Source organism: Grus americana, chromosome 12 (assembly GCF_028858705.1).
Source record: "Grus americana isolate bGruAme1 chromosome 12, bGruAme1.mat, whole genome shotgun sequence".
Classification (NCBI taxonomy): Eukaryota; Metazoa; Chordata; class Aves; order Gruiformes; family Gruidae; genus Grus; species Grus americana.
The window spans coordinates 19,822,068-19,839,446 of NC_072863.1; the positions used below are offsets into that span (position 1 = coordinate 19,822,068).

Sequence of the window (17,379 nt, forward strand, 5' to 3'; positions counted from 1 at the left end):
GAAAAACTGCTCGTGAAAAGCAAACAGAAAAATTCCAAATATTCAAGTCTATTCAAATTGAAATACTCAAAGGAAACCTAACACACAGTTCCACCTAACAGCTGTTGTAGGACCAACAGGGGGAACTCGCACCTGCTTTGTTAGTTCTCCCAAAATGACAGTAATTATTTTTATTTTTAAAAAGCAATAATTAATTTAATAAAAGCAATGATATGTTGAAATTGTAGCTGGGGAATATCCTGCCCAAAATAATAGAGCTATTTTAAGTTGCAGTACAGTTGGTACCTAAACTGCTTGATATTTTAACTTTGTCTGTATTTGTCTTTAATTTGAAATTGCTCTGATGCCTATTGATTAGTTTCATCTGAAACACAAGCATCTGTTACAAAATATTGATTTTTGCATCACCTTTTAGCCAAGTAGGTTAATTGAATGGTGCTTGGGGAAATGATTTCAGAAGCAGTCTCTGTCTAATATTTGTCTTCAAAGAGCTGATGGAATTGTTTGACATTTAGCCAAGATATCTGCTAAAACTGGAGCTTGAGCAATGAGGCTGCGTAACTGAGGTAGTGATTAAAGGTGCATGTTGAAGAAACTTTGTTTATTCCCTATTCAGACAAAACAAACAAACCAAAGGCCAGATCTGGCTTCCATTAGAGTTAGTGGGAGTTTTGCCGTTGTTTTAACAGTTGACTGTTGGACTACTGATACCTCAGGGAACACTCGGTACCCCTGTCCTTGCAGGTTAAGTTAGCATAGAGTACTGAACTGTCATGCAAACCCACCTATATTTACGGTGGTGTTTTGTGTTGTACCTGAGTGTGGCACTCAGGTCAAAATAGTTTCTTTTGGTTCCAGGTTCAAGTATAAATTCAAAACCTAGTCTGGGTTTCAGTCAACACTTAGCAGACAGTATGCTTATTTACCAAATAACAACCGTTGCCTTATTAAAATGAGACCACATATTTCTACCACTTCACCTTCTCAAATATCGAGGGGAAAAAGAAGGAACATTTTGTTGACTGAATTCCACTGAATATTCCTAGTAGTTCTACATTTATTTGTAAAACATTCTGGAAAAGACAATCATGTGATACAGCTTTTTTTTTAAAAATAACCCCTTTTCTAAAAAGTACACTGTAAAATGTTGATGACAAACTGTAAAATAATGGATCATTGCTGTGAAATAATAACAGTCTCCCACCATCTGCTGATCTGTATATCTGTCAGGAACAATCAATATTATTGAAGCATTGAAAATATAATCAGAAAAAGAGGTGGTAAGTGATTTCTGTTTCTCCTTTCTATGGTCTGTGGTTTTATATCTCTTGTCTAAGTGTTCCACTGACATCAGGTTGCCTTGCAACTATCTTTCTTCAAATATTTGTGAAGCAAAAGGTATATGAGTCAATGTTTTGGGGTGGTAATGCTCATCTTGTATTCTATGTCCCTTAGTGGATTCTTTCTTTCAGTTGTCATTATTCTGTTGCAGTTAGTTGGGTGGTTCCAGGCATTCATACTGCCAGTTTCTCTTCGGGCTTTGGCTTCACTTTACTCTGCCCATGCAAAGGACCACAGAAATAGACTCCTAGATGAGGATGGACCTGTTTCAGTGAAGATTTCTGTTCCTTCCTTAGAGACTAAAGACCTTTGTATATAATTAATGTGCTCCACTGATTTAGTTTGTTGATTTCATTAAGCTATAAACTAAAGATATATAGATGAAGCTTATGGAATATAAGTTAGCAAGCTATTAGGATAAGAAGAAGCAGGTTGCAAAGTCCAATACAACATTTTTTCCTGTATAATTTAAGAAGCAACTCCATAGATAAAAATAGATGTATCGGCTTTGCCAATGAAATTTGACTGTTTTCCAATCAATGTGTCATAATCTATGTGATGAAGGATAAAACAGATTCCATTTTATATCCCTGAAACAATGTAATTGTTTATACTTGTGGTGAGAACCTCATGAATCTACTTTAGTGTTATCTTTCATCAGTACTCTTTGCTACTTACATTCCCAAAGTGAAAAGTGAGCTTGATTCTTTCCTCACATTAAGAAAATGTACCACATTACAACTTTGTTGCCTTTATTAAATAATTCCTAATTAGTCTGATGTGAGATTAAAATCATCGGGTCAGTGTGTTTAACATTTAGGAGAGACCACCCTAGCCTTCACTGAGTTTATATATGTTCTCAGTGTGGATTATTGTCTAATGATGGAAGGGAGGTTTTTAGCAGAGTATGTGCCAACAAGCATCGTGGTCTACAGTGAGTTAATGAGTGTACTTTCACTATATTGATGCTATCCCCTTAAAAGTAGATATGGTTTCTCAGGTATAAATTTAGATAAAATTAGGCTTCCAGACAGTCTGATACACTGTCAAAATAGATTTCATACATATGTAAGTGTTGAAAATACCCTCACCTGTCTAACATTATACAAATTGGAAGAGTGTTTAAAAAACACTTCAATACTGCAACCATTTCTACTGCCTGCTTGATGTTCACAGTTTTCCCAGCTTGGCTGTAAACCTCTGCAGCTAGTTTTACTTATTTATTCACTTCTTGACTTGCTGGATGTGCTTCCAGAGCTGCTGTAAGCTGACCTAAGTGGCTGCTGCTGCTGCTGGAAGGGGCAGTCCTGCCCTAGGTGTATGCTTCCATCACCCTGCTTGTGCCTGTAGGGATGAGGGAAACAAACTGAAAATCAACCCAACAACAGCGTGATTTTCAGACAGATCAGTTCTGTGATTGGTCTCAGCAAATACCTACACAAATGCAGGCAGGCAGAAAGTGATGGGAATGTACAACTGAGGATAGCACAGGAGAAAAAAGTGGGACCACGGGTTTTTGGCAGTGGGTTGCATGTCTGTCAAGTTCAGGCGGCAGCCACGAAGTATCACTTCACACCATGGCGTGAGCTGGCATAACAGCGCGTTGGTGCTCTTCTCGCTTATCTTCCCTCCCCTTCTCATCCCAGCCATAAACAGCTACTTACCTTTATTTGCCAACTGTCGCTTGCAAGACCACTCTTTGATCCGTTTTAGCTTGCCAAGTATATTGAGGGTAAGGAAAGGTGGCATCTTCCACAATTTTAGTTAATTAAATTAGCTCTGCGAAAGGTGAACTTGATAGAACAGAGGGTGTAGATAACGCAGAGAGCTGGGAAAGTCCGAAATAAAGGTATGCTGCTTTCACTGCTGCAGAGCTATTGCGACAGCTCAACTGATCATAGAACCACAGTTCAGACGCTCAGACAGTACGAAATATTTTACAGTATTCAGGGAATACAAGTAAAGTATTTTCATACAAATCTGAAGGCATGTACTCCGTTAATAATCATATAGGATTGTTGTAACTCTTCCATTTATTAAAAAAACCCAAGTGACAAAACTCTACTTCCAGCTGGAAGTAAATGATTCTTCACCAGAAAATGATTCCTTAAATGGTCACAGATACTTTTGGCCTGGAGAAATACTAGTTAGCATTTGATTGTCGTTGTCATCCCACTAAGCAGTTAATTGTGGCCTACCTCCTGATGCCCAGTGTTCAAGTCTAAGCCAAATGTAAATTGAGCTCAGAATATGCTACAAGCTGACCTGAACTAACACTTTCAGACAGCATCTGAACCGTAATTCTAGCCCTGCAGGCCTTTCTCATCTGAGTGAACTTTGCTCAGTAGTTCTATTAAATCTATAATGTGGAGTGGTTAGTGCTCCATCTATAGCTGATCCAAAAATTCTTCATAAAAATTTATTTTTAATGAAAATGGATTTTAAGCTAAATTAGACTATTCTTAAAAGAGGTCTCTTTTCTGAAGGGGAAACGATATTGGGGGAAAGCAAACAGACACCTGAAAATTGGGAAAAAAAATGGCTTTGACCATGACTCATGACCACATGAATATTTGTTCAAAAACAAAACTTCCTTGTTTCTTGTTTGTGTTTCTGACTTTAAAAAATGCTGCTTTTTTTGAAAGTATAAATGGAAAAGGCACTCATTTTCCAGCTTCCTTTACCCATAAATATCTGATACTCTAAGCTGCGAAAAAGGAGGGGACAGCAATGGCCATAAGTCTCACAGCACCTTTTTTTTTCAGATTCTGATGGACCCCTAGTGCAATTTAGAACAGGTTTAGAAGTTGTGTTGTAGCTCAGATTTTTTCCTTCTAGTTTTCCTAAGTTTGGGAAGCAAAATGCTACTGCCATTTGTCATCTTCTTCTGTGTCCAAGCCTGATAAACGTCCCCTAGGGTGAGGTCTAGAATTGGGCTCATTTTACTAGTGCTCCAAAACTGGAGATGCTTCCCACTATTTTATATACTAATTTTTTCCTCAAAATGCAATCTGGCTATGTAAAGGCAAGTTAGGTAACGGAAAGCTGGCCGCAAGAAAGACATTCTTCTTTTCAGGCTTTAGTGAAAACTGAGCAGTACTAGATGGATACAGGAAAAAGGACCAGCCGGACTACTGCAGCTACAATGCTTGCAGCCCCAATGAGAAATTCAGTTAGGGAGTGTGCTGGTTCAGCTGCACACACATTAAAGAAAACGATGGTATGCGCTGCAAGTGATGCTTGTAAAATCCTTCCCAGCTGACGTATATGATGCAAGGCATTGTATAGGTACTTCATACTTCAGATATCTTGATAAGAGCTACTTGCAAGCTTTTTGTTTTGTTTCTACAGGACATAGCTGAGAGCTGATACTATACTGTGAAGTGATATAATACACTGCTGAAGCCACGATCAAAATTGCAGTCTGAAGTTTTGAGCTAAAAGGACAAGTGCAAACAGAACTACCTTACAAGCCTTAAAGGTGAGACTATAGGCTGCCTCCCTCTAGTATATAAATATGTCTGTGTGCACATATACACAGCTGTCAGCTTGCTACATTTAACTATTGTGGAGTCCACTCTAATACAAATATGCTTACCTAGGTTTTCCTTACATATGGCCAGATTTTCATAAGAGCTGAAATACTGTTTCATTACCTAATGAAATAGATAGGCTTTAAAAATTGCTTTAACTAGCAACTCTGGTGACACTTTGAACTGACCTGTTCTGAAAATTTATCCTCACTTGGGAGTGTTTTGACATGGATTAAAATAGAAGAGTTATTTGTACCTGATCTCACCATATCCCAGTGGGTCAGTGGAACAGTTATCACTTCAATATAGCGGTCCTGTTTTTCTTTAAAAAACAAGAGGGGTATTTGTCAGGATAAGAGTCATTGCATTCCTACAGTTCTGGTATGATGGGAATTTGAGGTGGAGTGGTGCATAGTCCAGAGTCCCCATGGGATTGTAACAAACACAGGTTCTGCCTGGGTCTATCCAGAGTAATATGCCTTCTGTGTTGAGAATGGACTGGCCAAACCAGGCCTTTTTAAGTCCACTGTAGTTTAATAAATCCAAACTCCAGCTTTAGCAGTATTTTTGTATCCAGCATATAGGTCAAAGTGTGCATGTGCTGAGCACCTAAGACCTACTCCCAGTTCCCATTAAAATCAACAGATCAGATCTCTGAGCTCTCATTCAGCCCCTGCTCAGGCAAAACCCTCAAAGACTGACTCATGATCCAGCTTCACTGGCATTGCATTAATCAGAACCTGTCTGGATTTGGCTAGTGTCAGTTTCTTCCCTTGGTTTAGGAGACTGTTCTTTAAACTTCTATACATCTGGTGTCTGGTGTACACTTTGGTAATGCCAACAAAAGTTGCGAGTACTGTGTTTCCCAAGAGCCATTTACTATTCAAAAAGATTCATGGTCTTAGAGAACAGCATATATGACCTATATGACTACATGAGAGACCTTAAAGATACTGCTTTACCAGCTTGACAGCTGAAGTGTGTGAATCACTGACCTCAAGGGAATTCTTCCTGTAAAGGTCACTATACCTCCTAAATCTTTGAACTGTTAATTGTACATTGTTAAGAAGGATGCTGTACATGGCACGCGATCAGTGAAGGCTGATAAACCTAATCATAAGAGAGTGAACCTACCAGTTTAATTTTAGTCACTGACATAGGCCATGGATCATTTCTTTGATCTCTGTTCAGTAGAGTGGCTACTAAAATTTGCAAGAACCTTGCCTTCTGCTGCCTCCTGTTTTTGCCCTTCAGTGCTGTGTACAACATTGCAGTGAGATTTTGAACCTGCAGAGTTTAAGCATGTTATGATTTCAGTAATGTTACATATATTCTGAATCAATAAATTAAAAAGCATAGTAGTTTGTGGGGTTCTTTTAATAGAGGATAGTCTATTTGAAATCTGTCAGTATTAATCATGTAACCTTAAAGGGGAATAAATTATAAACCCTTGATAATTACAAATGCATTAATCTAAGTCCAGCAAGATTATTTGAAAAACTAAGGACTATTCATTTATCAAGGGTAATCACAACCCACAGACCTCATTTTAGGCTGTTACTGAAGTCATTACAGAAATACCACAGTTTTCTGTGACACAGTACAAGGTTAGTTTGAAAAGTGGCCTAGCAATATGCAGTCTGGCTTCATTTCTGCATAGATACTGATGCAAGTGTACGTAATTGTCATTTTAGGATTCAATGGGGGAAACATCAACTTTTTTCATCTTGTTGGAGATTGGATTCTACTTTGGTTCTGTGGTCACTATTTGCCAGGATCAAAATAATTCATAATAAAAATCTATGCATTTTGTCAGGGATTCTGAAATTATCCAGCACTTTGCTATCAATTTCAATTGATTTTAATTGGTCAGCTGATGAAAACAAAATAAAATCTGGCCTAACCCAGATTGCTGAATGCATTTTTGAAAGCTTAATATATTTTTACTTATCATTAGTTATGATATTTTGAGTAAATTTGACTGAAGTTATAAAGCAGTCACTTCTAAGAATTACTTCCTATCTCCATACAGATACGGAGATACATCATCCTATTTGCCATTTAATAGTGATGACAATTTTAATTCATTGTTCTTAGTATCAGGTATTTGAGAAGATTTCCAGCAACTAATAATTTTAAAGATTAGCATTATTGATTATAGAATCAAAAATACCCCATATATTGAAGTTCATCTCACGGGTGTAATAGCTGATCCCAGCTATTTGAACAAAGCTACCCTTTTTGCCTCTGATTTGTTCTGTAAGATCTAAACTAACTCAAAATTTCCCTTCCATATGGTAAGTGGGTGTAGTAGAGCTGCATATTTTAGGAACCATCTTCAGAAGTAAAGGTATTTTGATGAGTCATCTTGATGTAAACAGCTTGAACTGTGCATGGGAGTTCAGTGTCATTGCTGCTGAGTCATTCTGGCATTTCTATCTTACATGTTCCTTCTGGAATATAAAGGGCTGGGGAAGGTGGCTTGAGGTACTGGAGATAAGGCTGAGAAACTGTTAGGAGTATCTGGGCTTTTGAAGAGAAATTATGAGTTGCACTTGGTTGTTACTTGAACGAAATCCAAATGGCTATTTAGGGAGTATTTGGACAATATACAGTATGGCTATAATTTGTTCAACACAAAGTGGAAATTCTGTCTGCTCATACTACTCTAAGACTTAAACATCCAAATTAAAGGCTCGCTCAAGGGAAAGCAACTATTTTTGATTTGCCTTACTTCCTTTTTAAATCTTACTAGCCATACTTCATGGGTTTTTTTCTTCATTTGGAAACAACTTAATTTTTTGGAAGATATCTCTGTACTTCTGATTCTCTACATAGGCCTGTTATTAAGCATTCTGGACTTTTTTAGTCTTTTGTAAAGCATGTCTGCTAAGTGGTATGCATTTGTTCTGAGTGTCCCATATTGCTAATGTCTTTAAGCAGTTTCCACGCTGCCTGCAAATATTTTATATTTCTTGCTGCTCTTTTTTTTAAATTAAATACTGGCAAGGGGTTTTTGTTTTGTTTGGGGTATTTTGTCTCTGTTTTTCCAAGAAGCTTAGACCTGAATGCATTTTGGCCACTGTTGTGAGCCACTGAGTGCCTCTTTCATGGCAATATTTTGAACCAGGTCTTGCATATTCCTTGGTGTTAAGGAAGAATTGTTCTTCTTGTTGTTCTCCCAAATTAGCTGATGCCAACAAGAAGTTATTATTCTAAAATGATATCAAAAATTTTGTGTCATCCTCAGAAGTGGCTGAGAGTAAATTTCACACCCATGTTTTCAATTCACCTTCCATTTGACACGTTACTTCACTAAATAATGACTGGTGCTAAGGCAGGCAGGTAACAGGTACAGAGAATCTTCAAATTATCTACCTTCCTAATTTCCAGCAGACAGTCTGCAGTGAATCCTGCTGGAAAAGCATTCTTCTGATTAACTGTTGCTAAAGAAACTATAATGATCCCACTGTGTCAAGTATTTCTGAATGAAAGAAGTATAATCTGTAGAGAAAAACTAGGATTTACAGTGGTCACTTCCTACAAATCCAACTTAGAGAGAAGGAACATGACACTACCTTTTTAGACATATTGTCATCAATATGGTGAAAATAAACCTGAAATAGATAACGGACATATCCGATGGGAGTGATTTTTTTTTTTTAATTTTACACTGATGTATCTCAGAATAAAGATGTTTGTATGATGAAGGTAAAAAATTAGAATTGCAGTTTGCAGTTCTGCACTCCCTTTGTGACCTTGAACAAATCATAATTTCAGTGCCTTGCTTTTTTATTTGGAAATTGATGATAGTTCTTCTTTATATGAGAGAGGTTTTATGAAGTACTTTTATTAATTTAAGGCAAATAGATAAAACAGTGATGTAGTAACACTTGAGATTTCAAAGCGGAGGATGTTTGAACTTTTGCATTAAGCAACCTTCATTGAGCAGTTGTTAATTCAGCAGGATATGCTGTTTCATAGTGATACAACTCCCGCACAGCAATGACAAATTAGTATACAGCTGACACCGCTGGATGTGATCCAGTACACTAAAGGGCACATCCTCAGAGCCCTGACCCAAACTCAGTCCTCTCCCTGCAGACCTGCCACAGACGCACCTTTGCATTCCGGGAGCGTTTATCACCTTCCGTATATGATTTCTTCCCATCATCTTTAGTAATTAATTGCAGACCTCTTGAGTCTTGTCAGATCTTTTCCTGTTATTCACTGTGTGATGAAGATTTAACCAGTCAGCTTTACAACTCAGCTTATTACAGGAAAATAGCCCAAGTTTCCTTCGGGCCCTTGCCCGGCTCCCTGCCCACAGCAGGAGCGTGGGCCTGGCTGCATTCCACCCTGCCGGCACAGCAGCCCAGGACCTCGGGAAGTCTCTCCCGTCAGTGATGGCAGCCACAGGGACAAAAGGTGCACGCAGGAAAAGCACAGAGATCTAAAATGTATGTAAAATCAGGGGCACGGTGCTTATGCACTGACCTATTTTTACATCCACAGTCTTCCAGACACAGTGTATGGTACCTATGACCATGTTCTCTGTGATAGCAAGTTGCACTTGTGCTATCAAGTAACTAACTAATGCGTGTGATTTTCCACTTCGGTTATTGCCCTGGGTGTGTAAGGCATCTTTATCCTTGTTTGCATTTATAAATTAACATATAGATCACTTAACTACCACTTGTAGCAAAGTATGTAAGACTTCAGCATTTTCATAACTCTGGAAGACGTCACAGTACCCAAACTTACGGGTTTTTATTCACAAAAATATTCTTTGATATAGCTGGAAGGCGCTGCAGAGAGGCCGTCCGATGTCCTTGAACTCCCATGACTGGGTCAGTGCTGCTTCACAACTAGTATTACTGCTACAAAAAGCAGGAAGATGACCACATTAGTTACAACCGAGCGCCACGACAGAGCCATGTAAGCCCTGCGCTGCTCCAGGCTGTCCGAGTGGAACAGCAGCTACTGCCAGACCCTCCACAGACCAAACAACGGCCGGGTTAGATGTTTCCCCCAGACGGATGCCAGCACGGCCGCCCCCACCGGCCCTGTACAAACGCTCTAAACCGACAGCTTCAGTGTCGCTTTCCTTGCCCGAGCGCCGCTCCTCCTCAGACAGAAAGCCCCAGCAGCCGCCATGGCTTTGCCCGGAACCTTGACCCGAGACGCGTTTCACCCTGAGGCCGCCCTGCAGCGGCCGGCGCGGCGGAAGGTTTTTGGCGGTGCGACGAGCGTGGCCGGAAGCGGCGGGCTAGAGCGCGGCGCACATCCGGCGCCCTCCCGCCGCTCGCGCGCGTTGCTTCCCTCATGGCCGCCTCTGTGGTGAGTCCGCGCGGCGGGGGGCGCGGAGCCGCCTGAGGGGAATCGCGGCCTGGCCGAGACGCGGCACGGAGGGAAGAGCGGGTTCTCCCGCCCCGGGCGGCGGACGGGGGCTGCTGCGTTTCAGAGGACGAGACTGAAACCACGGGGAGGGCCGCCCGGGGTGCCAGGACGAGTCCCGGCTGCGGTGGCGGGTGGGAGCAGGGAGGGAGGGAAGGAGCTCGGTGCGAGGGGGTGCGCATGGCTCCTTCCGACTGGTACCTCAGACCGTGGCTGCTCTCGGGGCAGAGCTGGGTTTTTGCCCCATGGCCGGTTCTCCTTCGCTTCCAGCCTCCGCAGCATCCTTGTGCAGAGGCCTAAAGCCAGGCAGTGGTTTGTGCGACGAACCACCGTGTTTTACAGAGACCATCTGCAGAGGCCATGTAGATTGGCTAACTTCTTGGAATTGTCGTCAGAATCTTCAAGGGGTTAGGGTTGGTTGGTTGTTGTGTGTGGGTTGTTTTTTTTTTAAATGATGGTTTTCCTGTTAAATACTGGGAAGAAAGATTCCCAAATGAGGTGATTAGACATTGGAACAGGAATCTGAAGAAACTGAAATCTTTATCCTCAGAGATGTTCAAAACATGACTGGAGATAGGTCCCTGAGCAGTCAGATCTAACTTTGGAGTTAGATCAAGCTTTGAAGTTGGCTCTGCTTTGACCAGGGATATGGACCAGATGACGTCCAGAAGTTTCTTCCAACCTAAATTATTTTCAGAATTTAAAAACATATTCTGGGCTGTGGTTATAGATAACTCATCTGGAGTATCAAAACTAACAAAGTTTATTTTCCATTTGACTTATATTGCAGATACCCTAACAACTCATTCCAGTCTCCTGGCGTTTCTCTAACGCTTTCCCTCGCAGCCATGGCAACATGTTTGGCTGCTGTTTAGAAAGCGTATGTGTGCGAGTGTATGCGCATTGAGATGATATTCTCAATAACATAGCAGGCTGAGTTATAAGGGAGGTCTAATACCGTTTGTCTCTCTGTGCCAAGGGAGAAATTTCCCTTGGTGCTTGCTGGAACACAGCATCTTTAAAAAAACTAATTTGTTGTATTTGTTTGGAATTGGCCTGTGGGTTCAGAAATTGCTGGAGAAGTTAGGAAGGTGAAGAGCAGGCTTGTGGGGTAAGCAGGGATTATTTGATAGGCCGGTAAGTATTTTGCAGTATGGAGGTTTCTCTGAATAGTGTTGTTTCTTGTGGTGGCGCTGGAGGAATTCGTGGTGGTTCTGGTGTGTATTCATTAAAGACTGTTAAAAAATTTGAGTAATTAAATTGTGAAGTATTGATTGAGTTGCAAATATTGATGGTATAATGCTGAAATAGAATAATGATAAATAATAATATTTTAAAGAAAATATCGTAACAGAACCAAATGCAGATTTCCAGATGTATGGACAGCAAATTCAGAATCACTGCTTTCCAAGATGTCACAGTTCAGGGTCTGTAAGAGATCAAAGGCCAGACAGCTAAACAAACTGAGCAAATAACCAAATGAGATCACGATGCTGTGATGTGACAGCAAAGCCTGCTACCTTTGGATAAATACAAATAGACAGATATAAGGAAAATAATGAGATGTGACGAGAAGTGTTTGGTTTTTACCTGTGGATATAGAACTGGAATGATTGGTACTGGAATATATCCAGTATGTGTGTGTGTTCTCTCTCATTTTTATATCTATATATCCAATTATATATATTATTACATTTTACATATGTATATATAAAGGTGTTCTAAAAAATGAGACTATGGTGGCAGTGTGATGGGGTTCTCGCTAATTTTCAGAAATATGTTGAATAAATCTTGGTCCTTAACTTTATTTCAGAACAGCCATCACAGCAACAAATATTTTCACTGAATACTTGCATGTTCACACAACTTGCAGCCAGCTGTAGCTCATTTTTCAGTGTACATATTTGCAATTTAAATACAATAAATATATTAGCATTCACAATGAATCCTAAAACTGTCACCTGGCTCAAAGGTACCTCCGGCAAGTAGAAAAGGAGTTCGGAATCAATTTCAACATTATTTGTCATCATCTTTCAGTGAGGATGGAAAAGACCAACAAAAGTGACTTGCTGGAGAAACTGCATAGTTGACTAGGTTGCATAAAATTGCTTAAGTTTAGTAATTTTGTGTGATTTCTTCTCTCCAGGATTTCAAAACCTACGTGGATCAAGCTTGTAGAGCTGCAGATGAATTTGTCAACATTTATTATGAGACAATGGATAAAAGAAGAAGGGTATGTAGATATTTTGACAATAGTTAGAATTGTCTCATGCATTTTTTGCTTGCTTTTCTAACTAGCATTACACTTGAAAGCACCTGAAAGTTGGTTACCGTGTATTGTATTGGCCGAGACCTTTGTTTCTCTTAGACGGCCCTGTAGAGGATTTTATGTTACTGTGCAGCATTGTTGTAAAAGGAGCCCTTTTAGAAAGCTCTTTAGACATCTTCATGATAATAGTTCAGTTCGTGTCCAGCTATAGTTTACAGGTACAGGATTTGGTCAATACAGGCAGATAGAACTTGCTTTATGTGTCTCTGAGGTCAGGATTTAGATTATTTTTTTTCCAAACTTCTTTTATTAGCAGTGATCACTTCTGTTTCTGGGACTCTTCAGGATTGCCTGAGGATAAAGTGGAAACAGCTCTATCTGGCTCTGAAAGTCTTCATGGACCACATTGATGTGGTATCATGTAGCAGATATTTGCACCAAAAGAGAGCTGTGGAGACTGTCCTTTGGAATTTGAAATGTATTATAACTGTAATTTAATAACTTGGATTACGTGAAAATAGCAGCAGTTGCATGTTACTTCATATTCACTTTGTGCAGAAGTAGGTTAGGCAGAGATGTGTCAGCAGCTTGAAGGAGAGCTAGGCAGTTACTCAACTGTTACAGCTTAGGAACGTTTGGGAAGTTCTGGCCTGCTGCTGCAGATAACTGTCCTTTTTAAGCTTCCACTGTTCCTGGTGGTGTTCACTTTTTTTTTTTACCTAACGTTGTACTTTCCTGACATAATCTGTGTTGCACGCACACAACTCCCCCAAAAAAATTAGCAATAAACTTACTCTAGAAAGGTAGCACTATCCTTTTGTTAGCAACTAGTTCGGTTCTATCACTAGCTTTATTAAAGGAATCTCATCAGTATTTAAATTTGGAGGCATATGAGTCACTGTGCAACTTATAAAGGAGAATATGTTTCAGTTAGTTTTAATTCTTGGCAAGGAGCGCTAATTGTTAACAGGAACTAATATTTCAGGAGGGCATTTTATCTATCAAAGTAACAGAAGAAATCAGTAATTCAGAACGTAAGGATTCAAAGAATTTTGTTTTGTATGTTGTCCGTTGTATGTGTTTACACATTTTCCCCAAATATGTATTTTCATAATCACTCAGGCTTTAACAAGACTTTATTTGGACAAAGCAACGTTAGTTTGGAATGGTAATGCAGTGTCCGGGCAAGAAGAACTGAATAAATTTTTTGAAATGTTGCCATCAAGTGAATTCCAGGTTAATGTGTTGGACTGTCAGCCCGTTCACGGTAAGGTTATATTACAACTTCTTTATTTTTCAGTCGTCTTATAACTGCTGAAAGTGAACTGCAATTATAATAGTGCTTAATATTTCTTTTGGAACAAACTTAGAGAAAATATTGAGGGTTGAAATGTCAAGTTGTGCATAAATAAAGCACAAATCGAGATACAGCAACTCCACACTTTTTCTCATGTCTGGGAAAACATTTTAAGGACTTTTCTGTTAAGATCATATTCAGATGTAATGTATTTTCATGTGTTGAAAAAGTCTGGCTTATCAGGTTATGTTTTTTCTTGACAATGTCAGAGTCAAGATACCTCTACTGTAGCCTCTGATACTGACCTGCAGTATAATGTGGAACAACTCATTAACCTGTATGTACTTTGATTTCTTTACATCTAGAATAGATGTTAAGTTCTTTAGATTTCTGATGAACAACTGCTAAAGAAAGGCTTACATAATTGAGAAATTAATAAATTATTTCTAATGGATATTTTGGGAATATAAGTAAGGAAGAAGCCTGTGGTCAAGCACGCTTGCTTTGCTCTGCTGTGAAAAAGATATAATCTCTAATAGCAGGGGAAAAAAAGGGTATGGAACTTGCTAAATATAAATATACATCTATGTATATCTCAAATAATGAGAGCTTAGTCTAAGCAAAACCTCAGGTGTTTGTTATAGTGCTCTAAAATGAACAACGTGAGATGAAAATAGAAAAGCCGTTAAAAAGCAGTGTTGGGGAGCAAATACACCATTGTCTGTATAGAAATGATGCAACAAAACTGTATTTTTCATGAATGTGTAGCCAATTGTTAGCCTATAACTAGTATAACCAGAATTGATTGAAACTTCTATGTGCGCTTCCTACTTCTTTACCTGTTAGTCTCTGGTTGAGTAGTTTTCTTTATACTTTTCCTCCTTGCGAAGAGCAAGCTACTCAAGGCCAGACAACAGTCCTCGTGGTGACAAGTGGGACAGTAAAATTTGATGGCGACAAGCAGCGCTACTTCAATCAGAACTTCTTGCTGACAGCACAAGCCACACCTACCAACACAGTGTGGAAGATCGCCAGTGACTGTTTCCGCTTTCAGGACTGGGCCAGTTAGCGAGGATTGGCTACGAGAAGTGACCTCTCTCGTTCAACACATTGAAGTTAGCTGTATGGACAGCTGTTCTCCACGCACGGGAAACACTCGCTCTTCGTGTTGCATCTGTCATTATGGAAGGTCTACAGATGTTTCAGGGTTGATCGGAATGACCATGGGTTTAGTAGTAATCTTAAAATGCGAGAGGTTGCTCATGTTAGCTGAACCTAATAAAATGCTGAAGGCAGTGAGCTGTGTTGGAATCATTCCTAAAATGCCTTACATGCAGCTGTGCTGCCACTTCCAGAGTTCTTGTATGTAATGCTGAATGCTGAAACTCTACTATTTGAACACAAAATCCTCTTAATGTACAATTCTGACCAAACACATAATTGCTTCGACTTGAAAAGATCTTTTTTTACAGTAGCATCTTCCCTCTTTGAAAAAGATGCTTGTGGCATGTAGATAGAATTCTCAAAGCTACCTACTCTTGGTTGGAAGAGGCTAGGAAGAATTGGCAATGATTTCTACTGTTTGTGGAAGTATCAAATATAGCTCCTGAGTGTGTAATCTCACAAATAATCCATTGGAAAGCTAATGTTACCTTTTGTGATACGAAAGGACTAAATAATCTCATCAGGTTTCCTTTTGGCTTGAGCTTCTCAGACTTTGGTTGTAGTTAATTTACATTGATTCGTATGTCAGGGATGCTGAATGATTCAGAGCTCCTATGCCTACAACTCTTGTCACATGCATGTGAAGGACTTCAAACTGATTATTTTTCTTTTGAAGTCTTAGAGAGTAAGCAATAGGTCAGCTACTTCATTTCTGGTTTGCTTTAACTGTTAATTCTGTTGCTATGAGGTTTGGACTATTTTCCCATATTTAGTCTGCAAGTTTTAAATCCCTACTGCCTTTTCAGGAAACATTGTAGTAAAAAAGTGGCACTGAAAGTGTGTATTACTGTGAAGCCTTCGATTTTTCTCTTCAGTACTGTTATTCAGAACAGGTGCTTTGATTATTTTCAACTTAGAAGAACAGCTCCGAACACAAGTACCGTCTTCCTCTCATGCAGATTTTTACTGTAGTTTTCATGTTATTTTTAAGTATTACCTTTAATTATTGACTGGGCGGGGGGGGGGGGTTGTGTGTCTTACTTTAAGTTTGCAGTTTGAAGTTTTCAACTGCTTTAAAATAGTTTTCAAGACTGCACGTTAAGACTGTCCATCTTAACTTGGAAACGTAAGAGTAAATCTGAATATCAGCAGATTTGTTTCAAACTGGTACGTTTCTATTTTAAGCTGAGTTAAAGAAATAAAAATTTAGCTACATATGTGAGAGTACACTTGCTTCTAACTGAAAATACACGAGGGGAACTTGTGACTCTAATCTTAACACATGTTGCAATGACGGCAGCAACCTGAATACAAAAGCAGTTATGACTGCAGCTCGCTTGTTTTTAAGACTTAAATCAGGGAAAACTGTGAAAATGAGCAATATTTAACTTGTGTCAAACATCTTAAAACATCTGTAGTTTGTGATATAATCCCACAAATAATGGGATGTGTAGGTGGAATGGGTGGATTTATTTTCTTTTAAGGTCTTTACATCAGTAAGTTAGAATTGTTAACCTGGCTCTATTCAGAAGCTGTTTATGTTCTGAACTATTGTGTAACTATTTTTCAGCCTGAAGAAAATGAATTCCTGCAAAATAATGCAAGAAGTCTAGAATTTTTGAAAACTGTAAATACATTGTTATTTCTGTATGTGGTGAAGAAAAGATCCCCCTATTGTAATTACTGTTCGTTCTTAACAGAATATGCAAGGTTCATATGTTTGTATTCTATGAGTTTGAAAAGAAAACTTAACCCTAAACTTGCCTGTTACTGATACAGCACTGTTGAACTGTGACACTGGTGCGGTGTGCTTTTCTGTTTTTTTAATTTGCTGATGATATTTAAGTAGTGTTACAGGTTTTGACTTTTGAAATGTAGTGATTGGTGCAACTGTAGCATTTGCTCGTTGAACTTTGAAGGCAGTCACCAGAACATACACTTCTGTCTGTACCTGATAAACTTGTCCTGGGAATAAATACTTACTGGGTATTTTTATTCAAGTTTTAATTTGTATAGTAGTTTTTAAGATTTTTCTAGGCAGACTGGGAGATTTAAAATATATGAGGCAATGTTCACACAAATATTATTTTCAAATGCAGGCTGCTTTTAAATCTGACTTCTGCAATTAATATTAAAAAACCCCAACTGTATAAAAAAAGCCACCACTACCTGGAACATTACTTGGGAAGCTTCCTAACTGGCCTAGCTGGGAAACCCAGTTTAAACTCTTACTTGGCGAGATGTGTAGTTGGAATTGGACTTGCTATGCATACAGGGGCTTTTGGAGAGAAATTTGTCAGAACATAATTGCTTCAGCCTAGGGAGACGTGCCAGTTACGTACTGCCAATTTCCATCATTTTCAATGAGGATCACTTAG

At 39.1% G+C, this 17,379-nt stretch overlaps 1 protein-coding gene across 9 annotated transcripts in view; it reads left to right on the forward strand.

Moving 5' to 3' along the window:
• The window catches only part of NXT2 (nuclear transport factor 2 like export factor 2), a 73,137-nt gene that overhangs the window by 53,067 nt on the left and 2,691 nt on the right, over positions 1-17,379 (forward strand). For 4 of the 9 annotated variants that reach the window (XM_054838981.1, XM_054838984.1, XM_054838983.1 and 1 more), the window contains 5 exons: positions 4,693-4,822; positions 9,673-10,214; positions 12,418-12,504; positions 13,663-13,807; positions 14,728-15,133. In XM_054838981.1, the coding sequence (XP_054694956.1) occupies positions 10,200-10,214; positions 12,418-12,504; positions 13,663-13,807; positions 14,728-14,906 (426 nt within the window). In that variant the 5' untranslated portion in view covers positions 4,693-4,822; positions 9,673-10,199 and the 3' untranslated portion in view covers positions 14,907-15,133. Of the gene's footprint in view, positions 1-4,692; positions 4,823-9,672; positions 10,215-10,432; positions 10,679-10,698; positions 12,168-12,417; positions 12,505-13,662; positions 13,808-14,106; positions 14,175-14,727; positions 15,134-17,379 lie in introns of those variants that run through there. The other 5 variants (XM_054838985.1, XM_054838986.1, XM_054838978.1 and 2 more) reach the window with 5 other exon arrangements.